Source organism: Fundulus heteroclitus, chromosome 24, assembly GCF_011125445.2.
Source record: "Fundulus heteroclitus isolate FHET01 chromosome 24, MU-UCD_Fhet_4.1, whole genome shotgun sequence".
Lineage (NCBI taxonomy): Eukaryota > Metazoa > Chordata > Actinopteri > Cyprinodontiformes > Fundulidae > Fundulus > Fundulus heteroclitus.
Window position 1 is genome coordinate 7,435,242 of NC_046384.1, and position 24,148 is coordinate 7,459,389.

At 38.9% G+C, this 24,148-nt stretch overlaps 1 protein-coding gene and 1 long non-coding RNA gene across 2 annotated transcripts in view; one reads left to right on the top strand and one right to left on the bottom strand.

Annotated features, from left to right (window-relative positions):
* Positions 1–18,373: 18,373 nt before the first annotated feature.
* kynu (kynureninase) lies at positions 18,374–23,648 on the top strand. Its single transcript, XM_021307204.2, has 13 exons — positions 18,374–18,645; positions 18,724–18,844; positions 18,927–19,009; positions 20,032–20,093; positions 20,171–20,242; positions 20,433–20,507; positions 20,608–20,754; positions 20,890–20,988; positions 21,082–21,155; positions 22,591–22,643; positions 22,815–22,900; positions 22,987–23,217; positions 23,316–23,648. Exons 1-13 carry the CDS (start codon positions 18,477–18,479, stop codon positions 23,433–23,435), a joined length of 1,392 nt encoding a protein of 463 aa, XP_021162879.2. The 5' UTR covers positions 18,374–18,476; the 3' UTR covers positions 23,436–23,648.
* Positions 20,651–24,148, bottom strand: part of LOC118557918 — a 76,886-nt gene continuing 73,388 nt past the window's right edge. Inside the window, exons 3-4 of the long non-coding RNA XR_004928111.1 lie at positions 20,868–21,004; positions 20,651–20,765 (exon numbers count right to left, since the gene is read on the bottom strand). This is a non-coding gene — a long non-coding RNA (uncharacterized LOC118557918). The remainder of the gene's footprint in view (positions 20,766–20,867; positions 21,005–24,148) is intronic.

Consider the following 24,148-nt stretch of genomic DNA (forward strand, 5'->3'; position numbering starts at 1 on the left):
AGGGTGTGCAAAGAGAACAGACAAGGAAGGGTGTGGTTGGTTGGTGGTAGTTAGATTGATATTCAAAGAGTGTAGTGGGTTAATTCATCAGTGGAGCTGGAGCAAAGAACAGGTTAAAGAGGGTGTGTGAGGAGAACAGGCTAGAAAGGGTGTGGTTGGTGGTACTGAGAAGGATATTCAAAGAGTGTAGTGGGTTAGTTTGTCAGTGGTGCTGTACCTGGTTCAGAGCCTGGATCAAACCTCTCTCTGAGGTGGGTTGGGGAGGGGGCTGTGTCTGAAATAAACGTCCAGAGGTTGGGTGAGTGAACAGCTCCCCCAACCCACCTCAGAGAGAGGCTTGATCCAGGCTCAGAAGACAGGCCAGCATGCTCAGGGTAGTGGTTATGGTGCAGAGCAGGATGTGCAACAGAGGTGGTTATGGTACTGTAGAGTAGGATACAGTAGAGGAGGTGGTTATGGTGCAGAGTAGGATACAGCAGAGGTGGTTATGGTGCTGCAGAGTAGGATACAGAGGAGGTGGTTATGGTACTGCAGAGTAGGATACAGCAGAGGTGGTTATGGTGCTGCAGAGTAGGATACAGAGGAGGTGGTTATGGTACTGCAGAGTAGGATACAGAGGAGGTGGTTATGGTACTGCAGAGTAGGATACAGAGGAGGTGGTTATGATACAGTGGAGGTGGTGGTTATGGTGCAGAGCAGGATGTGCAACAGAGGTGTGTTCAGTTGCTCTTTTTTAAGGGGGTAAGAAAATAAAGCTTAACATCCATCCTATTCTGCACCTACTGATTACAACCACCACCTGTACTGTATCCTACTCTGCACCATAACCACCACCTGTACTGTATCCTACTCTGCACCATAACCACCACCTGTACTGTATCCTACTCTGCACCATAACCACCACCTGTACTGTATCCTACTCTGCACCATAACCACCACCTGTACTGTATCCTACTCTGCACCATAACCACCACCTGTACTGTATCCTACTCTGCACCATAACCACCACCTCTACTGTATCCTACTCTGCACCATAACCACCACCTGTACTGTATCCTACTCTGCACCATAACCACCACCTGTACTGTATCCTACTCTGCACCATAACCACCACCTGTACTGTATCCTACTCTGCACCATAACCACCACCCTGAGCATGCTGGCCCGTCTTCTGAGCCTGGATCAAGCCTCTCTCTGAGGTGGGTTGGGGGAGCTGTTCACTCACCCAACCTCTGCACACTTATTTCAGACACAGCCCCCTCCCCAACCCACCTCAGAGAGAGGTTTGATCCAGGCTCTGAACCAGGTACAGCACCGCTGACAAACTAACCCACTACACTCTTTGAATATCCTTCTCACTACCACCAACCACACCCTTTTTAGCCTGTTCTCTGCTCCAGCTCCACTGATGAATTAACCCACTACACTCTTTGAATATCAATCTAACTACCACCAACCAATCACACCCTCTCTAACCACCATCATTATGTTAACACTTTGTAGCTATTAGCAGGACTTCAACATCAGACAGTACCATCAACAATGCCATTACACCATTCACTCTCTAACCTGTTGACTCAGCACACTTACCTTTCCTCTCCACCTTTCTGCTAACCACACAGATGTACTAACACCATGGGAATTGAACTCAGAACCTTGGATGGCCATCCACAAACAATACCACTACACTATGAGACCATTCCCTCTCTAACCTGTTCTCATAGTGCATTTGTTTTTTAACTGATTGTTCTGATAACAAAACATTGTAAGAATAAGCAGGATTCGAACACAGGACCTTCAAAACTTTGAATACCAGTGCATTTGCAATTGATAACTCCACTACACCACGAGAGCCAACACACTCCTGCCACTTCTCCTAGCACATTTATTTTTTAATTTTGTCTCCATCATTTTGACAACAAAACATTGTAAGAATTAGCAGGATTCGAACACAGGACATCAGAACTTTGAATACCAGTGCATTTGCAATTGATAACTCCACTACACCACGAGAGCCAACACACTCCTCCCACTTCTCCTAGCACATTTATTTTTTCATTTTGTTTCCATGATTTTGATAACAAAACTTTGTAAGAAAGGATTTGAACTCAGGACATTCTGATCTTCAAAGATCAGTCTGTGTACCAGCAACAGTACCAGTACACCATGATACCATTCCCTCTCTAACCTCTTCTCATAACGCATTTGTTTTTTCCCTGATTGTTCTGATAACAAAACATTGTAAGAATAAGCAGGATTCGAACACAGGACCTTCAGAACTTTGAATATCAGTGTCAGTATAATTGATAACTCCACTACACCACAAGAGCCAACACACTCCTGTCACTTCTCTTAGCGCATTTATTTTTTTGTTTTGTTTTCCTCATTTTGATAACAAAACTTTGTAAGAATCAGCAGGATTTGAACTCAGGACTTTCAAAGATCAGTCTGTTTACTAGCAACAATACCACTACACCATGAGAACAACCACTCACTAGCCTGTTCTATTTTTCCCCATCATTATGTTAGCAAAACATTGTATGAATAAGCATGATTTGAACTCAGAACCTTGAACAGCTTATTTAGAACCACCAACACCACCACAACGCTATGAGAACATTTCCTCTCTAACATCTTCTCCTAGCACCTTTATTTTCCTCCATCATTCTGATAGCAAAACTGAAAGAGCAGGATTTGAGCTCAGAACAGCCTTCACAGTTCCACTACACTATGAGACCATTCCCTCTCTAACCTATTCTCATAGCGCATTTTTTTCCCCCATCATTCTGACAGCAAAACTTTGTAAGAATAAGCAGTGTTTGAGCTCAGAAACTTGAATGGCTTAATCAGTACCACCACCAATACCATTACACTATGAGACCATTCCCGTCAGAAACATAAAAACTGGCTGTACTAAATCAGAATTTAAACTCTGGATGACTGGAACTGCCAGGTACATTCTCTACCTGCTGACCTACCAAGGAAACTACTTCAACCTAATAATTTATCACTTTTACCCTGAAAGAGATTAAGTTTCATGAACTTCTGATGGTATAACAGTTAAATTGGCTAAGGTTATTCAGTAAATAGAACTGTTATTGAACAGCCACTAAATTGTTATCAAATTGAATTAAGACAACCATTGTCTCACGTAAAGTTACTTGACTGAAATTATGCTCTCAATATGTGTTTGCTAACTTTGTTAGCACAATTAAGGCAACGTCACACCCTATTTTAGATCCTGTTACAGATTAAAAGTCATAGATTGATATATCTAATTCAAGTGAAAGAACTGGCAAACACAAAGTAAGTAAATCTTATTTATATAGCACCTTTCAAAGATAAAAGTCAGACAGTGAATTTATTACACAGTGTAAAAACAGCAAATAGAAACATCACAAGAACAGCTTACCAGGATAACATCAAAAATACATAAATTTAAGTAAACGCTTGACTACATAAGTGTCTTCAGCTGCTTTTTAAAGGATTCGTTCAACAAAGATTCTCCAGCCACACGGAGAATAGGAGCAGTCTGGGGGCAGCAAGTACATCCCCTAAAAGGACAGAGTGTAAGCTTTATGAATAATTACAGGAGCATTTAAAATAACTTATTCTAGCATTGCAACTTGAAACTGAAAAAATGCAACAACAACAAAAAAAAATGAATAAAAACTTAAATTTGATCAAATTAACTGCAGTCCAACTGTACAATTACCAGTAATCCCTCCCTGGATTCATGTCTCTCACAGGTTTATGTGAGACAAAATAATGTCTCACATAAACCTGTCTGCAGAAAGAGCATTTTGTTCATATTAATGTGTCATCTACTAAGGAAACGTTATGAGGAATCACTTACTTCGTCACAGCTAATGGTCCAAAGTATGAAGACAAAAACGAGTGGGTCAGCACACATTTTGAGCAAGAGAAATTTAATCTAGGATAGGTTTAAAGGCTTTTAGTGGTTATCACATTCTGTGTCAACATGAATGTTAAAATCTCCCACTATTATAACCTTGTCAGTGTTTAACACCAAATCACATAAGAAGTCTGAGAACTGATCTAAAGACTGAGGGTAATGGCTTGGTGGATGATACAAAACAAGAAACAGAACAGGTTTTATGTCTTTTCAGTTTGGCTGAAAGAAATTAAGGGTTAAATATTCAAAAGACTTGTAGTTATTAAATGGCCTGGGACTAATTAATAAATAAGACAAAGATGGTTGCTACTCCTCCTCTTCACTTAGTTCTGGGAATGTTGAATTTTAAATAATTGAAGGGAGTTGACTTATTTATACAAATGTAGTCCTCTTGCAGCCAGGTTTCTGTGATGCAAAATCAATCAATCTGATTATCAAAAATTAATTTATTAACTAACAAAGTCTTTGGAGGGAGAGACCTTATATTTATTAAACCACATTTAATTGTTTTAGTTTTTGTTGAAGTTGGGATGTATTGAATTTTATGAGATTTTTATGATTTGCTCCTTTTAGAGCCGCTTTTAATCTGTTTAGTTTTCGCTGTTGGAAAGACACTGTCTCGATGGGGTAATGGGTGGGTAACAGTACAGAAGCCGGAGAGGGGTGGGTTACACTACAGCTCTGCTTCCTGGTGTGGACCCTGGGTTCTCAGCATTTTGGAGAACTAATAAATCTGGCCAAATTCCAAGAAAGAAGCTCCATGGCTCCATGCTAGCTAAGGGGCAGCTATCTGCTGGTTTCTCAACAGCACGAAGCCAGCCTTCTGATTCTGACACCCTCACCTCCAAAGCTACAAAAACACTACATTTATTACAAATACCATTATCACTAAAGAAGGCTACAGAATAACTAAACATCAGACATAGAGATCAGGAGAGAGGGGGAGACTTAGACAGAGATGCTGATGGAAGGATAGGGGAGGAAGCCATGGTAAGGCTAAAGCAAAGCCAGGCTAAAGCTAGGCTAACAATCTCTTACCGAGAAAAGCAAACCGTTTGAAGCATGTTTGACTGTCTTCAGAGACTTCGGTTCAGTGTTGATGATGAGCTTCTGAAGTTTCCATGGAAGAAAATGAGATTTGAATCAAGCTTTGAAAGTATTTCAATTGAGAAGATCCAGAAGCTGAAGAAACAAAGGAGCAGGTCCTCCTCATGTTCAAAGTTTCTCTTGTCCTCCTGATGTAACTCCACATTTGGAGTGAGGTTGATCCAGTTTCAAGTTACTGGTGTCAAAGTTGAGCAGCAAGTGAGGAAGCACAAGCAGCGTGTCAGCAATAAAGGCACCTCTGTGAAGAACATAAATCCCTTCATTAATCTCCCTGGGACCCAGTCCGCTCACCAATATAATTACCTCTGTGCATGTCACAGCACAGGCTGGTGTTGAACCCAGAACCTCCACCTCTGGTATCTTCTGGTAACAGATGCATCCACTACACCATCAGGGCCACTCTCTTCTTTTAGTGGTTTTGAATTTTTCAGTCAGAATCTTGAAAACACAAACTCTAAGGTTTAAATCAGCAGCTAAACAGTGACTTATACTAAATTGAACCCAGAACACCTGGATCTCTGACCTATGGTCCATCATGCTGAGCTATTGACTGACACTGACTCAACTCCTTTCTATGTTGTTCAAATGTCTCTATAATTGTTCAGTTTTGGGTTTAAAAGAAGGGGCTGGTGTGTTTTGATTTCAGGATCTCTGTGGTTCAGATCTCTGAACAAACACCTTGAGCTACCCAACCAGACATCTTGCTGCTTTATCCTAAAGCCTCTCAGTCATGATCCCTGATCTATCAGCTTAATCTGACAGCTATTGGGAATTTTCTTTAAACTTTACCAAAAAAAGTCAACTTGAATTTCATTAAAGCAATAAAGAAATGTCAAAATTGGTTAAACAGTCTCAACATAATTCATGTAATTTATCTCATTATTATCAGTTCTTTGGTCAGTTGAGGAGTTGAACCAGGACACTTGATGTTCTTACTTGAGTCCATCATACTGAGCTGAAAGGTTAACTGTCTTTTTTTATTTTAAAATATTCTAATTATTAATAACATGGACAGGGTAGTTGTTGCAGACACTAACTGAATGTGTACCCTTCACAGACTTTAAGCACATTCTTTATTTTCCTCTACAGGCTGCAGAGTCTGTTTAGATTAACATTAGATTAACATGTATTATTCATTCATGTTTCTGCTGTGTAAAATAATGTGCACTAAATGTTAGACCTCCTGCAACTTTACACGTGTTTAGCTCAGGTTACCTAAACTCTAACGCTGTAAAGTGACTTAGTAAAAACAAGAACTGGTCATAGAGGGAAAGTGTTTCAGCTGTGTGATCAAACAGCTCAGTATGTAGAAAATATTTTGTGTGGTCTGTAGGGTCATTTATCTGAATGTTCCTTAAGATTACCAAGCTAACAAGGAAAAGCAACAATAAAAACTTGAAACAAGTGTTGATCTGTTGGAAAGATCTGCTTCCCATTCTACTTTTAGAGACTCTAGGAACCACCAGCAGACCTGCAGTCTGAGAGTGAAGTGCTCTTTTAGGAACGTACGGGGTCATCAGAGCTCTGATATATGATGGAGCTTGATTATTAAGGGCTTCATGTGTGAGAAGGGGACTTTTTAAATTCTATTCTTGATTAACCAGGAAGCCAATGAAGGGAAGCTTAAATTGGAGAAATATTATCCCTCTTATTGATTTTCTTCAGAACTCTTGCTGCAGTATTTTGGATCAGCTGAAGACTTTGAAATGCATTTTGTGGACTTCCTGATAGTAAAGAATTACAATAGTCCAGCCTTGAAGTAACAAATGCATGGACTAGTTTTTCAGTGCCACTTCTGGACAAAATATTTCTAATTTTGGCGATATTCCGGATGTGAAAAAAGGAAACCTGTTTAATATGGGATTTAAATTACATTTCTTGGTCAAAAATAACACCAAGATTTTTTACTTTATTACCAGAGGCCAAATTAATGCCATCCAGATTAAGTGATTGATTAAGAAGTTTATCTTTTGAGGACTCTGGTCCAAAGATTATAACTTCTGTCTTGTCAGAATTTAGGTTGCAGGTAGGGTATTCTCAGGGAACTTTGTAGGTGCGGATGATGTCTGGCAGCAACACTGCCGTCAGCCTCTTCTTGGTATACGGCTCCACGGAGTGATAAACCGGCTTGTCTCAGAGGAAAGAACAAAGATTCATCTCTGGAACAAAAATGCAGCTGGAAACAGGAACGTTATCAGATCCACATGGAAGTCTGGGGAAAGAAGAGACTGCCATTTTAGTCTAAAATCAACCATGCTGCACCGCTAGTTGCTTTTGAAGGTTGAGGGATTTTCCAGAGAGCTGGCAGGTCAGAGGTGGAGGAATAAACTGGATGAAATAGAAACAATGCCAGTGCAACATACAAACGTGTTCAGTCTTTGTTGCCTGTAAGTTAATATTTCAACTAATTTTTAAGTGGTAAAGGAGCAGGATAGTTTTCGCAAGCCTATGGCGCCCTCTTGTGGCTCCAAACGGTAATGTTTACACACTGGTTTCTTACTGGTCAAAATGAATTACCATTTAAATTTGAGAGACCTGTCCACGGTGTTCCCCGCCTCTCGCCCATTGAACCCCTGGAGATAGGCACCAGCAGCCCTCGCGAACCCATGAGGGATAAGTGAGCAATAAAATGGATGGATGGCCAAAAAATAAAATATAATAATAATAATAATAATAATAATAATAATAATAATAATAATAATAATAATAATAATAATAATAATGGCCAAACTATTGAAAAAGTGCGACTTACAGTCCGAAAAATTCAGTGATAAGATTAGCTTCAAGTATGCCACTTTTTGCTAAGGGTAACACTAAGCAGGTAAAACTAAGGGGGACACAAAGGGGTGAAAGTTGTGGTTAAAAATCAAGTAGGACCAGAATGACAGCAGAATAGCACCAGAACACCTCTGCGCCCCTAGATCAGGAGTGTCCCATCTTTTCGCCACGCAGACTAAAATTGTCAAGTCAAAGGAATTCGAGAGGCAAAAAATTAACACTTTTTTGTTAAATCAAAAATAAATTAGTAAATAAATAAATAAAATGTGTAACATTTTCTGCACTACAAAATATGACAATTTTTCTGCTCTATACAATATGATCATTTTAAATAAAAAAGGTTTTGCTCATTTGTCGTATTTAAAAGATGGTCATCCAGTTGGCTAATTATTTCTGACTCTTCAGCAATAATAAACTTTAGCTGCAGTTAGCCAATTTTAATAATTTAATTCAAAGCGGATTTTAATGCACCAAAGTCTGCATTTGATTAATTAAAAATCATTGAACAGACGTTATTGAAAGAGAAAGTGAAAAGTGTGTTTATTAAAAGATGAATACTTTGTGTTGTACTTAACATTTCCAACTGTAGGATTTTAACTTTTCTGTAATATTTTGCCCTAATAAAAAACTATAATCTTCCATCTGCATCAGCCACCTATTGTGCTTCCTCCACCATCAGAGCTCCCCATCGTCTGTAGTGTCTGTTCTCCTCTGGGCCGAATCACGAATGAGAGTTTGAAGCGGGGCTTTTAATCTGGAAACCGGAAGCAGCCGGATGTCAGTCCGTCGTTTTAAACGTTCCTGACTGTCGGTGGCTGTTAGAGTTCCGGTCCTGGTGGACCCGGAGCCCATACATGTTCTGGGTGTAAATATGTTCAGCCTTAGCTCTGTTGTCAGTCTCCAGTGATTTTACAAAAACTTTCTAAACGTCATTGTTCATCTTTAAGCTCCAAGCTGTAACATTGTTTTTTACTCCTTCCTGTCGGGTTTATTCAGCTCCTCTCTACAAAACACGGAGGTAAAGGAAGCGGTTTGTAAACATGGGAGGTGACACCGCCAGACTGCATGGAGCCCATTCCCTCAGAACCAGAACCAGCTGGGTTTTATCCTGTGTTCCTCTTTGTCTCGGTTCCCAAACCCAGCAGAACAACCTGTGCAGCGTTCCAGTTCTGGGGTCAGAACCAGGCTCTCTTGAGTCGTTTGTGTTGCTGCAGCTTTCTGAATGTACCGTGTTTGTGCTGGTTCTTCTTCTTCTTCTTCTTCTTCTTCTTCATGTGTATTTATGGCACCATGCCTTAGTGAGATATATTTATGTACACCAGAAAAATAAAAAAAATAAAAAATAAAAATAATGGAAAACTAACTGCATGCTTTTAAATTTCATTAATTATTATTATTATTTATTATTATTATTATTATTATTATTATTATTATTATTATTATTACAACAACAACTACTACTACTACTATTATTTTTAGCTTGAGTTAAACACTTTCAAAACTTTCCTGGCTTCCAGGACTTGTCAATGTCAATGTCAAATTTATTTATATAGCACTTTAAAAACAGGTATAAAACTGCACCAAAGTGCTTTACAAAAAGACAAGGACTTAATTTTATATTTGCATTACGCTGATGCAAATGTATTAAAAACTGGACCTGTTGTATATTTCAATGCAGGGTTTCCAAAGTGGGGGATGTGAGATTATTTTCTGCTGATGTACTAAAAACATTAAATATTTCCCTATATGTGAAACTGAAACCAAAATAAAACTTTAAAAGATGCTCAACATTCCTCATTTTAGCTTAGGGGGAAGACTGCACTTTTTAACTTTATGACTTTAATCTCTTACTTTTATAACTTCATTCTCATAATATCTATCTATCTATAGATAGATATTATAAAAGAAGTTATAAAAGAATGAAGTTACTTTTATAACTTCATTCTCATAATATCTATCTATCTATCTATCTATCTATCTATCTATCTATCTATCATCTGCTAAAAGTGGGTCATCAGTCTCTGTCACTGAGGACTGTGGGTTTAAAAGTTTCAGAACCAGTGTTTTAGTGCTAATTCAAAGTTGACCCTTTTTTAAAATGCATAACTATTGCAAATTGCTTTAAATTGGCTTTTTATTCCTCTTCAACATGTCTGTTTCCTCACCAGGTGAATAGCTCTTCAATGTTTTGCTAATATCCACCTATTTTATTTACATTTTATGAACTGGACCAGAATCAGAGCTCTGGGCAGTGTTGGACCTTCCCAGGCTTCAAACTCAATATACTGGATGGAAAGATTTTAAGAGTTAAAAGGATTGTTTTAAAAGATGGACCATTTCCAGCATGTGAGGACGGACTGGGAGAAAGGAATCCTTCCCAACTGAAAAACCCAGTTCTTCATGTTCTGAGGAGAAACTGGCTTCAGAAGTGAAGCCAGAGCAGAAACTGTGGAGCAGGACCCAGCTGCACAGAGTTCTGGTTGGACCTGCTGGGCTGTTTTCCAGGAGGAGATAAAGATTTGAGATGTCGACGCCTCTTTTTGCAGAAACACCCTGAAATTAAAGCTAAATACGAGAAACGTGGATATTTATGTAGATGAGTGAGTAGCTCAGGGAGTAAGAAGACATGATGGTTGGCTCACTGTTATCTAAAGGTCGCAGGTTCGACTCCAGAGGGCATCTTACTGCTTTTTGCTTTCAATAGAGCGAAAATGGAGGTAAAACTGGTCTAGTCCAGGAGGCGAACCTGCAACCTGTGACTCTATAGCTCACTTCTTACTCCTCTGAGCCACTGCTCATCACATCAGAAAAGGTTCTCGGGTGCCATTTGTCTCATAAAAATGACAGATTTTGGTCAAAAAATAAAAAATTGGAAAACTCCAGGAATGAGCCGGAAGCTGAAGCTCCAGCTGAGGAAGAGGGTTGATCAGGAGGTGCTTGGTTGGTCTGAAGGCTCTTGGTTCTGCTCCACAGATCATCACCTGCAGAGTCTCCTCACACGGCTCTGCTTCATGAACCCACTGAAGCTCTTCAAACCACCAGGAGCCCGGTTCTTACAGAAAAAGATTTTATTTCCCCCCAGTATATTACTTCATGCTTACATAAATTCAATTCAATTTCAATTCAATTTTATTTATATAGCGCCAAATCATGAAACATGTCATCTCAAGGCACTTTACAAAGTCAAGTTCAATCATATTATACAGATTGGGTCAGATTATACAGATTGGTCAAAAATGTCCTATATAAGGAAACCAGAAATAGAAATAAATAGAAATAGGTTTTCTTTCTGGACCAGTCCAGAACCTCAGAATTAAACATTTAAAGGCTAACATGGCATGCAGACTCACATTTCATCATAGGAAATAAAACAGGTTAAAACTGAGTTTTGTTAGTCCTCAGCAGAGTGAAGGAGGTTAGTTGACCCAACTAGAGGAACCTGAACATGATGAGGGAACACAGAGCGTACGGGCAGAACCACCAGCAGGGAAGTGGGCTTGGAGCCTTAAAGACGGACGCAGGAACAGCAGCAGAGGGAGACGTCTTCAGCTTTCATCCTGAAAGTCTGAACTCAGCTGTAGAGACAACAAAACACGTTAGTTTTCCTTTTCTTCACAGAGGAGATAAAAATGAAAACGTTCATCGTTTAGAAGAACCGGTTCAGTTAACGTGGATCGTTCACGTTTGTAGTTCCTCACCTAGAACCTCTGATCAACAATAAATCCATCAGTTACAGCTGGTGGTCCTGGTTCTGAAGAAGCCTCAGACTAGGGCTGCAGCTAACGGTTATTTTAATAGTCATTTAATCTGTTGATTATTTTTATGATTAATCGATGAATTGGATAATACAGTTTTATTTCGACTTCTTTTTTCCCCCCAAAATATAACATTTTAACTGAGAGCAAAGCGCAGAAAAAAGTTGCTATTTAGGTGTTCTGTTACAATAATATTAGGTAATGAATAATGTTGCTGCAAATAAAGAACTTTATATTGACTAGATTGTAAGTCAATCATTTAATAGTCAATGTTGTCTCTATGAACAGTGACTTAACAACAATAGTGAATCTGTAAAACCGGTTTAAAATGCGGTTTGGCTGAATCTCACCCTTGTGCACCTAGGGGGAAATGATTGTGCATAATGCAACCAGAGCAGAAACACCACTTCTGAATATTAAATAAACCACCGGCCCATTTCATAGACTGTTTCAGCACAAGCTGCATTTCATGTAAATACTACATGCTATATTTTACTTACAAGAAGTTTTTAAAAAATGTTCAGTTTTTCAAAATTTTCTTGGAAGAGGCAAAAAGGGTGTTAGATACTTAATACTTTTTATTTTTTCTGAGAGTTTTAACATTTGTTTTAACAGTGACCTTTAGGGATGCTTTTGTCTCGTTTTTCCGTAAATTCTGTATTTAATTTGGGTCTGCCTCTTATTCTAAATGTCTCACCAAAATTTCACTATGGTTATACCAGTAATAATAAAAAAGACTCTTGATTCCTGAAAATGTAATTTAGAGCCCTGCTCCTCTCTCCCATACAGTACCTTTACTCAGACTTTGTCAGCAAATTAAAACTTAACAAATTATTACCATTAGAGTGAAATTGAGAAGGCTGGTTTATGATTCATAATCCGATCAGCATCCATCTAAACTTATTCAAGCACACACTCATACCTAAGGAGAATTTGTTTTTGGTGTGTGGGAGGAAGCTGGAGTACCCAGAGAGAACACACACATGCACAGGGAGAACATGCAAACTCCATGCAGAAAGACCAGGGTAGGACTCAAACCCAGGACCTTCTTGCTGCAAGGCAACAGTGCTAACCACTACCCACTGTGCAGCCCTCCAACAGAACAGAAAAGTTAAACAATTAAATGTGGTTTATTATTCAAAAACTTTGTTGGATTTGTGATAATCTGATTTCTTTTGTCTCACGTAAACCTGTCTGCAGCAAGAGGATTATGTTTGTATCAATGAGTCATCTACAAAGAAAACATTATAAGGAAACACTTATTTCTTCACAGGTAATGGTCCAAAGTATGAAGACAAAAGGAAGTGGGTCTGCATACATTTTTAGCAAAACAAATTTAATCTAGGATAGTTTCAAAGGCTACATTAAAGGTTTTCACATTTAGTGTCAACATGCATTTTAAAATCCCTCACTTTAATAAGCTTGTAAGAAGTTTGAGAACTTATCTAAAAACTGAGAGTAAGGGCCTGGTGGATGATACAAAGCAACAAACAGAAGATGTTTTATTGCTTTGCAGTTTGGATGAGGGAAACTAAGAGTTAAATGTTCAAAATAATTGTAGTTATTAATTGGTCTGGGAGTAATTAATAAATGAGACTGAAAGACGGTTGCTACTCCTCCTCTTCCCGTAGTTCTGGGAATTATACTAATGTAGTCCTCTTGCAGTCAGGTTTTTGTGATGCAAAATCCGTAAATCTAATTATCAGAAATCAATTCATTAACTGACAAAGTTTCTGGAGGGACAGACCTTTTATTCAATAAACCACATTTAATAGTTTTAGTTTTTTGTTTCAAGTTGGGATGTATTGAATTTTATGAGATTTTTATGATTTGCTCCTTTTAGAGCCGTTTTTAATCTATTTAGATTTGGTCGTGGGAAAGACACTTTCTCAATGGGGTAATGGGTGGGTTACAGTACAGAAGGTGGAGAGAGGTGGGTTTCCTGGTCTGGACCCTGGGTTCTTAGCATTTTGGGCAACTAATACATCCGGAAATATTCCTGGAAAGAAGCTCCATGGCTCCATGCTAGCTAAGGGGCAGCTATCTGCTGGTTTTTCAACAGCACAGAGCCGGCCCCCAATTCTGACACCCTAAACTCCAAAGCTACAAAAACACTACAATTATTACAAATACCATTATCACTAAAGGAAAGGAATAAAAAAACATCAGACACAGAGAGCAGGAGAGAGGGAGACTCAGATAGAGACAAAGAAGCTGATGGAAGGATAGGGGAGGATGCCATTGCCAAGTTAATGCCAGGCTAATGACCTCGCCTTACCTCAATCTTAGGAACCCAGCGGTCCAAATGCTGGATCATGGTTACTTCATGGATCAGATGGACAAACAGGCTGTAGAAAGACGTTTTTGCCTCAGTTACCCAGAAATCCAGCACTGGTACTGGAACCTGCCATGCCCCGCCCTATAAAAGGAAGTGGAAACCTTTACTTCCTGTTTGACAGTCTGACCTTTGACCTGACCTGGTTTGGATGGAGGAAGCACATGGAGCAACCATAAATGCACTTTGAGCTCAAGCGGTGACTTTAAACCTGTAACTGTATTAATGTGACTGAATGTGGAGTTCAGATGATGAAAGGAGACGAGAAGGTTTAGATGTGAGGAGACCTGAAGCTGCTGCTTTGGTTCTCCAGCTTCTGTACCGGCTCAGTCAGATTGGTTCACAGGTTGGATTCAGATCACAGTTTGTTGCATTGAAACACTAAAAGAGGTCATTCAGATCCAAGGTTCTTCTAGCTCAGCTTATGAGATTGATGTGTTTGCCAAAGAGCCTTCACAATATGTTGGTGCTAGCATGTGGAGCAGAACATGCTAACTGCTTTGACCTGCTTAACTGTCTTCAGAGACTCTGGTTCATTTGTGATGTTGAGGTTTGTTGAACTTCTTTGAGCAGGTTAGCTGAATTTAGCATTTTGCATTCAGATGTTGCTGCTGATATGTTTTAGAAGTGGTTGCTGAAGCTCAGATCAGATGCTGCTGTTGAATGTGGATGATGTGTTTTAGAGTTACCATGGAAGAAAGTATTTTGATTGAGACGATCCAGAAGCTGAATAAGTAAAGCAGCAGGTTGTCCTCAGGTCCAAAGTTTGTCCTCTTGATGTAACTCCATGTTTCCAGTCAGGTTGATCCAGTTTCAGGTTTAAAGTTAAGCAGGAAGTGGGGAAGCACAAGAAGTGGAGATATGTCAGCAATAAAGGCACCTCTGTGAAGAACACACCCCATTTATTAACCTTCTGAGAGGCCGGGGGGCCTCCCTAGAGTCAAACATACTTAATTCTTGAGGTCACAACACAGGCTGGAGTTGAACCCAGGACCTACACCTCTGGTATCTTCTGGTCACAGACATTTCCTCCACACCATCTGGTCCGCTCCCCTCTCAGCCTTCTTCTCTTGGTGCTTTACAAATTTTCAGTCAGAATCCCGGACTCATCAAAACAACAGACTAAGGTTCTTCACAAAAAAAATCAGCAGCTAAATGGTGCCTTATACTGAATTGAACCCAGACCTTCTTGGTCTCTAACCTTTGTTCCATCATGCTGAGCTATTGACTCAGACTGATCAAAGTCCTTGTGTGTCTTGATCTCATGACCTCCATGGTTCTGATCTTTGAACAAACACCTTGAGGCATCTAACCAGACAACCTGCTGCTGTATCCTAAAGCCTCTCAGTCATGATCTCTGATCTGTCGGCTCAATCTGACAGATGGACGTTTAGCAATTATTGGGAATTTTCTTTAAACTTTACCAACTAAAGTCAACTTGAATTTCAATAAAGCAATATTATAATGTCTAAAGTGGTTAAACTGTCTTAACATAATTTATGCTAAATAATCATTATCAGTTCTTTGGTCAGTTGAGGAGTTGAACCAGGACACTAGATGTTCTCAGTGCTTCAGTCCATCATACTGAGCTGTCAGGTCTGCTGTCTTCTTTTCTGGACCTTTATTTTCACAGTTGGACTCTTAATGTCTTCTCAGGGTTTGAGAAGCCAATCCCAATCTTTATCCAGTTTTAGTCAATTAAAATATGTTTGTCATTGTTTATTATTATTATTCAAATATGCTAATTCTTTAAAACATGAACAAAGACAAAAGCTGAGTTTAGTTTCTTAAACCAATAGGTAAAGAATAAACCAAGGTTAAGAATAGCTTTATTTTGTTGTTTTACACATTTGACAATCTGATAAAACCAGTGAATGCAGTTATAACCTATCTATATTTATAGAAATATAAATGATACAAAAATTGTGTCACACTGAGCTCTTGATATTTATGCATTTTATGTAATTTACAATGTGTTTTTCATTGATGAATTTCTTTATACTCTAATTTTAAATAAAATTAATTTAAAAAGCTGACTGTTGTTTCTTAAATAAGAGGGGGGGGGGGGCAGCTCTATATTGCTATTTTACAGATTTGACAAAGGAGTCTGATAAAAAAAACAATGAATTATTTTATTTCCTGTATCACCTTGAAGCAGAGCTTGTGGAAATATAATTGCTCCCTCTAGTGGACAACAAATGTACAACAAAAGCCAACATTTCTTGATCTCCATTCAGAGAAAATATAACTGAGACAGTTGTCTCCTGAGATCCTGTGGCCCTGGTTATTAAGTGTGTGTACACACAAAAATAGTTTTTTTTTTCCCACGATTTGAAGCTTTTAAAGGTTTAAATCCGTACAACGAGACATAATCCGATGTATTCCCAAACAACAATGGTCCACACCTTAAAAAAGATGGACAAAACTTCAGTCGGACGTAAGCTGTGATTATTACTTTGTTTTTGTCGCATGTAAATATAAATGTGTATTGGTCTGTGCTTTGAGGAGCATAAAAAGCAGAATCATCTAAGGGGCACTTTCTGTCCCACTGAAAAAGAAGACGTGGCCGGATTTAGGATTAACTCCCAAATTCGGTGGGACGTTTCCAGAAAATCACACAGATGCAAGTGATGCAATACAGCATCAGCGATGGAAGAGTATGGAGGCTGGGAGTTTGTTTTCAGAGATTTTGCTTAACTACCGGCTCACGATGATGGTTTGGATGGCCCAGGACAATTATTTTTGAATTGGCACTTTTCAAAAAGAAAAGAAAACGCTGGGCCTCAGAAGATTGGCAGAAAATGAGAAAGCAAAAATAACAAAAAGAGAATCTATCATTTTGTTGGTATCATAAAATCAAACTTAATTGTTACAAATATAACTTGCATCAATATATCATACTTAGATGACAACCTCAGGGGACTCACTGACTTACCTTAAGCCTACCCAGTACGCACACATTTGGGAAAGGCTTGATCTTTTAAACAGTTTGTTGAAGAGTTATTCAGTGGGACTATACTGGTGTTGGAGACATATCACATAATACTCTGACACTAAACAAATGTTTTAATTATTGGTCAGTAAAAGTCAGAAACATGTCTGAAAACTACCCAAGAAGCTGTTGGTTTCACCACAAAGGTGAGGTGTCTGGCTGACAGCACCGCTGCCATGGTTATTTGGACACGTGGTGGGTGCCTTCTGGGTATATTTAGAGGGACACCCAAGATACACGTTAACCGTCCGCTGCATCATTTCCAGCACATCCGGATTTATCACGGCAACCTGTGCGGTGACATGCCCACACACTTTTTTGGATGCATAATAGCTGCACACAATTCAGGGATGGGTGTATTTTAGGATCAATACTAGAGACTTCCCACCTCAACATGTTCATGGAGAACACAGAAGGAAATTAATCCTGACCAGAAAAAAAACCCCAGCTTGATGACAACCATGCATCCAACCTGATGGGTGCTGTTTTTGTGTCCCTTTGTGCTTTAAGCTCCACAAAGACCGCTTTCCCAGTTTCTAAATAGAAACAAATCCCTGCTGTCTGGTCGGGATCCGGTGAATCTACAGGAGGGTTCCCTTGCAATAATCTCTGCCTTCATGGGGAAGTTCAGCTCTGTCGGTTTCAAGTTTCACACACCAAACTGAAACCACAAAAGAGGAACTTACATTTGCAGAAAAGTGACAATCATAGGGTTTAATTTGGTCAAAAAGTTTTCAATCTGCTGGTTAACCATTATCAGGAGCAGAAGGTCGGCTCATGAATGCAATGATTAACCTAAGTGTGTACAAAGAGGGGTTAAAGAGCGTCTGCCTTGTGTCCTGTCAGCAGAGAGGAAGCCCGTCTCTAACCAACTAACAGTAAGTTACAGCTTTTACACTTTCACTTTATAAAGTGGCGACAGACAAGACAACTTTATATGTTTACCAGCATTCAGGGAAATACAGGAGCAGTGAAAAGACTGATTAAAAACTTCAAAAAGCTTAACTTAGAACACATTAAAAACACAGAAGCAAATAAAAGGAAATAGTGAATACAAATTACATACAAGTGCAGCGCCGATATATGACATAAAGATACAGACCAGTTTCTATGCATCCTGTTGCAAAGTGGCAGTAAAGTGAGTTTTTCATTTACATGTTAAAGTTCAGGTCTGAGTTAATTTTTGCTCAGCCGCTATTTATCTTGTGTGTGTTGGGTTGAAGTTCTCAGTGGTTGCGTAAACGTCGTGGCCCCATAATGGAAAATTGAGGTACCTCACATACTGAGGCGAATGTAGGGTTTAACCTAAAAGCAAACATATCTTTTATCATAAAGTTTATATTGCCATTGTCTAACAAGGCTGCCTTCTTTTAGTTTTCTAAACGTTAGAATGGGTTAGATATGGGCCTGAATAGTTCATGGCCTTTCGATCGGAGATACATAATTCAATGAATGCTAATAATCTAGATGCCCAACTGCTTCAGGAGGAAGTAATGATGGAATAATTTGCATTTAATTAAATCAGAGAGAATGCAGACCTTTTAAGTCACACTTGTCTTTGTCCATCCCAGAATATTTTCTACTCCCACACCGATGGACAAGCTTTTCGACTTAGATCCCGCAGAGGCAGTGAGACAAGCGTCCGCCTTGCTTGGCTGCAGCCCGACCTCCAAGAACGTGGCTGATTACTTTGACAAACACGACAAACTGCGGCATTTCAGGGGGAACTTTCTGGTGCCCAAAATCGCAGATTTGCCGCCCTGTGAGTGGAAAACCTCCCATTTAAGAGACAGAGAGAGGAACTCTGAGTGAAAGTATGATTTACTTTGCCTTTCTGCAGCTGATCTCTCGCTGGTGGATGGAAGCGAAGAATGCATCTACCTGTCGGGAAACTCGTTGGGTCTTCAACCCAAAAATGCCCGGAAATATATCGAAGAGGAGCTGGACAACTGGGCTAAAATGTTGGTTTATTTCATTGCCCGTTTAGCTAGTTATTTAAGATGTCTGATGATATTCACATTGTCTTGGTGTGCCTCTGAACAGAGCGATTCATGGTCACACTGTCGGCCCGAGGCCTTGGGCGTGGGCTGAGAACAACATTGAGCATCTCATGGCAAATGTTGTGGGTGAGTTTGGAAAAATTACAAAAACACTTAAAGGATGTGGGAAGAAATAAACATGCAGTGGTTTAAATAAAGTGATAACCTTCAGTAAAATTCAAGGAAACAGTTTTTGGTGTCAGTTTGTACATCATAATTGTATAACTGATACAACCAGTATGTTCCCAGAGCTTTATTTTCCCTATTCAGAGGTGAAAAAATAAACCCTACTCAAAGCTTTTGTGACAATTTTGTAAGTAACCAGACAACATAACTACTGATATCATGAAACACGTGGTAAAAATAAATTAAATCAGTTTTGGATTTTGTTAAAAAAGTAACATGCTGCCACAAGGTTCATAACGCCAGGACGTTTTTGTAAGGTGACCCATAATTTTGGCGCATTATAAACAGGATGGTTTTCTGTTAAAACAACCACATGAAACCTTTTAAAAGCAATCTCCGTGGACAAGAAACTAAGAGAAACTAAAAAAAAAAAAAAAAAAAAACAGTGTAATGTCCCTGCTACACCAATAGTAGGCGATGTGTTCTTGGAAACTCAGCAACATCTAAATCATACAATTTCAGAAAAAACGTACACAGTAAAAAAGCAACAAATATTTTCAACTTAAACCACAAAAAAAAAAAAAAAAAAAACATTTTGGATAACATTCCATAAGTTCTGGGTCACATTCAAAGAATAACATTGATAAACTCAAGAAGGGGATGTCTTCATCATTAAAAGTAAGCTGCAAGTTTCATTGACTTAGCTGTAATGTCCAGGAAAACTTAAAAAGTTACCTTAACGTTTTAACAAAATATTTGTAGATTCATATTTCTGAAGAGTACAAACTGTTTAGTCACAACTGTGCCTCCTTCCTTCCCGGTCTGTGGTCTGAAAACCAACGACAAATAAAAACCCCTGCAGTGAAAAGTGTATTTTTTATCACTATGTCTCCTGAATGTATACACAACTATGTGAAAAGCCTGGTTATCTAAAGTCATCAGTAGATGTCAAGAACTAATAAAAACAACATAATTTATTTCAGGAGCTAAAGAGGAGGAGGTAGCGCTGATGAATGGCCTGACGGTTAATCTGCATCTTTTAATGGTAACTTCCTGCAGACATATATTTAAATAAACAGTTTTTCCAAGTAGAAAAAGTAACTTCATGATGTCGCTCGGCAGCTGTCTTTCTACAAACCAACTCAAACCAGGCATAAAATCCTCCTGGAGGACAAAGCCTTCCCTTCAGATCATGTGAGTACGTTGAACATCCAGAGATCCCTCTATGCAGACGATCACGTTGTTTCTGGATACATTTAAAACACAGAACTGTTGAAATTCCACAAACTCTCTGGATCATTTACATTTCAAACTAAAAGACCCCAAAGTTTCGGAGTTGCGCTTTCGGATTCGTCATTGGGAATTTTGTTTCTCCTGTTCCTAGTATGCCATAGAGTCTCAGATCCGCCTGCGAGGATTTGAACCCCAGCAAAGCATGCTGCGGCTGTCTCCAAGACAAGTGCGTCCAACAACATCCTCCAGAACCCGATACTTCAATAGGCTTGGCTCTGGTCCTTATCGGTCCCCTCCAAATGTCATCTTCTTCCCCATCTGTTCAGGGAGAAGACACCCTGAGAACCGAGGACATCCTGGATATAATCGAGAAAGAAGGAGACAGCATCGCCGTTGTGATGTTCGCCGGCGTTCAGTTCTACACGGGTCAGCTGTTCGACATGGACGCCATCACGAAGGCTGGCCACAGAAAGGTAGCCGGAAACTACGTAAACGAACAAATGAGGCAAAAAGAAAATCATTCTTTGAAAATGTCATGACATTTCATTAGCATTCTTGAGTTTTTAAATAAAAAGATTACCCTCACATGGCTTTCTGTGCATTATCAGGGCTGTTTTGTTGGATTCGACTGCGCGCATGCAGTGGGAAACGTTGAGCTGAAGCTGCATGACTGGGGAGTTGATTTTGCGTGCTGGTGCTCCTACAAGGTTAGCCGAAGAGAGCCTGAATCAAACAGAAATGTACGAAACTCATGTCCAGAGCTACTCATGATGGCTGTGTTTGTCTTTACGCCATTATAGTATCTGAATTCAGGTGCTGGTGGTCTCGGCGGGGCGTTCATTCATGAAAAACATAAAGATACCATCAAACCAGCGTAAGTAGCACAACCAGTGTTTAAAAGCAGTCATAAAAATACCAAGTTAAACTGATCATTTAAAAAAAAAGTGTGTACGTCGGCATATATATATATATATATATATATATATATATATATATATATATATATATATATATATATATACACATATATACACATACATATATATATATATATATATATATATATACATATATACACACATATATATATATATATATATATATATATATATATTATATATATATACTACATATACTATGATATATATATATATAATACAATATTACATATACTATCGATATATAATATATATAACTAATATACATATACATATATATAATATATATAAGCACATATAACTAAAACCATACAGATATATAATAGATATAATATATATATATATATACATATATACACTACATATATTATATATATATACCTATATACACTAGATATATTATACATATTATATATATACATATATACACATATATATATATATATATAATATAATTACTATAATAAACACTATATATATATATAATATATATACCATATATAACACCTATATATATATTATAGATATATACATATGATACACATATATATATATATATAGAGACAGATAACCACATATATATATAATATATAGTAATAAACATATATACACATAATATATATATGTATATATCATATCTATATCTCTATATCTATAATCTATCTACCTATCGCTTCCTATCTGTATCTCTCTATCTCTCTCTCTCTATATGTCTGTGTCTCTATGTATGTGTCTCTCTGTCTATCTCTCTCTATCTCTCTATATCTCTCTGTCTGTGTCTCTCTCTCTCTCTCTATATGTGTGTGTGTGTGTGTGTGTGTGTATATATGTATATGTATATATATGTGTATATAACCAGGAAGTACACATGACATCATCTGCCTACTCCGATTCCTTTTGTATTTTTTATTCTTATTTTTTTTCTCATTTTCTTTTTGATCCACTGTATATAGGAAGATACACTGTATATAACTGATGCTCCCTTTCCTAATCCTGACTATTGACTGACTATTGAGCCGATGTGACAAGTGAATTTCTCCAATGTGAGATCAATAGACTACCTTATCTTATATCAGCAGGCACAGCAAATTATTTAGCACAAATCTGCCTGTTTTGATTCCTTTTCTGTATATTTTTTAACCATACATCAAAACATATCCAAATTTATCATTTAAAAAATAATTTAAAATCTTACAGCTGTAAAAACAGTTTTACAATACCTTTATTTTTGTGGCAAAATGGACAAAGCTGTCCTCTTGCAGAAGATGGCTCCTTAAAAATGAAACAGGAGCGTATCAAATATATTTTTGCTGTTCCCTAATAATTATCTGCATCATCGGTTTAAACCTGTTGAACTTCTGTCTCCTCCAGGCTGTTAGGATGGTGGGGACATGAGCTGAAGACTCGCTTTCAGATGACCAACGGTAAACTTCTCCCCTGCATCTGAAGCTGGTGCTGACTAAACACTGGCTGTTTGCTCCCACCTTGTGGTCCTCCTTGGTATTACATGAGCAGCGTTTATTATGGGAGGAAAGGTTGTCATTCAGGCCATAAAGCGGGTCAGTGTGGACATTTTTCCTGGTTTCTGTTCCCAGTGATGGAGCTGCAGCCGGGAGTGAGCGGCTTCAGGCTGTCAAATCAGCCCATTCTTCTCGTCTGCCCTCTACAGGCCAGCTTAGAAGTAATCCTCGTTTCACAGTGTTTCATTTAGTCATGTTTTTAATCAAGACTACTGATCGTTTTTAAGTCGGCGGTAAAATCTTCCAGGTGTTCAACATGACGAGCATGCAGATGCTGCGGAGGAAGTCTGTACTCTTAACAGGGTACCTGGAGTACCTGATAAAGCACTACTACTCAGAGGACCCGGCCCAGCCTCACAAACCCTACGTCCGAATCATCACGCCCTCTGACCCCCGGCAGAGAGGCTGCCAGCTGTCGCTCTCCTTCTCCATCCCCATCAGGAGAGTCTACCAGGAGCTGGAGAGGAGGGGGGTCACTGTGAGCAGCTCACATGTTCTCGCTTTTTACAGCTAGTGCGAAAAGATGTATTTTTGTTAAAAAAACAACCCATTGCTTTTTGTCATCTCCTGTGGCAGTGTGACATGAGGGAGCCCAGCGTGCTGCGAGTGGCCCCAGCACCGCTCTACAACTCCTTCAGGGATGTGCATCGCTTCATCGAGACGCTGGGAAAGGCTCTGGCTGCCAGCAGCAGCTAGGACCTGAAAGAAGAGAAGAAAACTGCCTCGTCACATCCTGCATGTGCTGAAAAGTCCTGCAGACATGCCCCCGACTTTTGAAATGTGTAATTAAAACAATGACAAAACACCTCTTGTTGATCATGTTCTTCTGTGGTTGAGATTTAACACCGAAGTTATAATATAAAGACAAATTTTAAAGGTTGAGAAGAACGCCGAACTCTCCATAATGTGCCTGAATAAAGGGTCATAATGTTAAGTTGCCACTACAAAGGCCTACAAGTGTTGAAATTATTTTTTCAACATAGCACCAGTTATTGCTATATTTTTAATACTCTACGTAGGGTCAGGGCCGGTTCTACGCTCGGGTGAGAGGGGGCAATGCCCCCACCTAACAGATCTGCCTGGAAAAAAACTGCTTTGTCATGTTTGCATGGGTTGCTAAGAAAGTGTAATCTCTTACTGGTAACATGTTTTTCCGAGCCGTCTTTAAACTGGTCACCTTATTTTACAAGTTAGTAGCACGTTAGCTTAATTCTAAATAGTGATTAGCTTGGCTCTTTAAGCTGATTGCAAGACTTTTAACAGCCGGTAGCACGTTAGCTTCATTGTTAGCCGCCATCTTGACTCATCTTGAGTCTAGTCATTAGCCTGCTAGACTTTTAACAGCCAGTATCACGTTAGCTTGATTGTTAGCCGCCATCTTGACTCATCTTGAGTCTATAGCCTGCTAG

Bases quoted from the DNA above. Each gene is read 5' to 3' on its own strand.
- kynu (XM_021307204.2), top strand. From the start codon at position 18,477: ATGGACAAGCTTTTCGACTTAGATCCCGCAGAGGCAGTGAGACAAGCG. The intron at 20,755-20,889 runs GTAGCCGGAAAC...GTGCATTATCAG, and splicing joins CGAAGGCTGGCCACAGAAAG to GGCTGTTTTGTTGGATTCGA. The intron at 23,218-23,315 runs GTGAGCAGCTCA...CTCCTGTGGCAG, and splicing joins TGGAGAGGAGGGGGGTCACT to TGTGACATGAGGGAGCCCAG.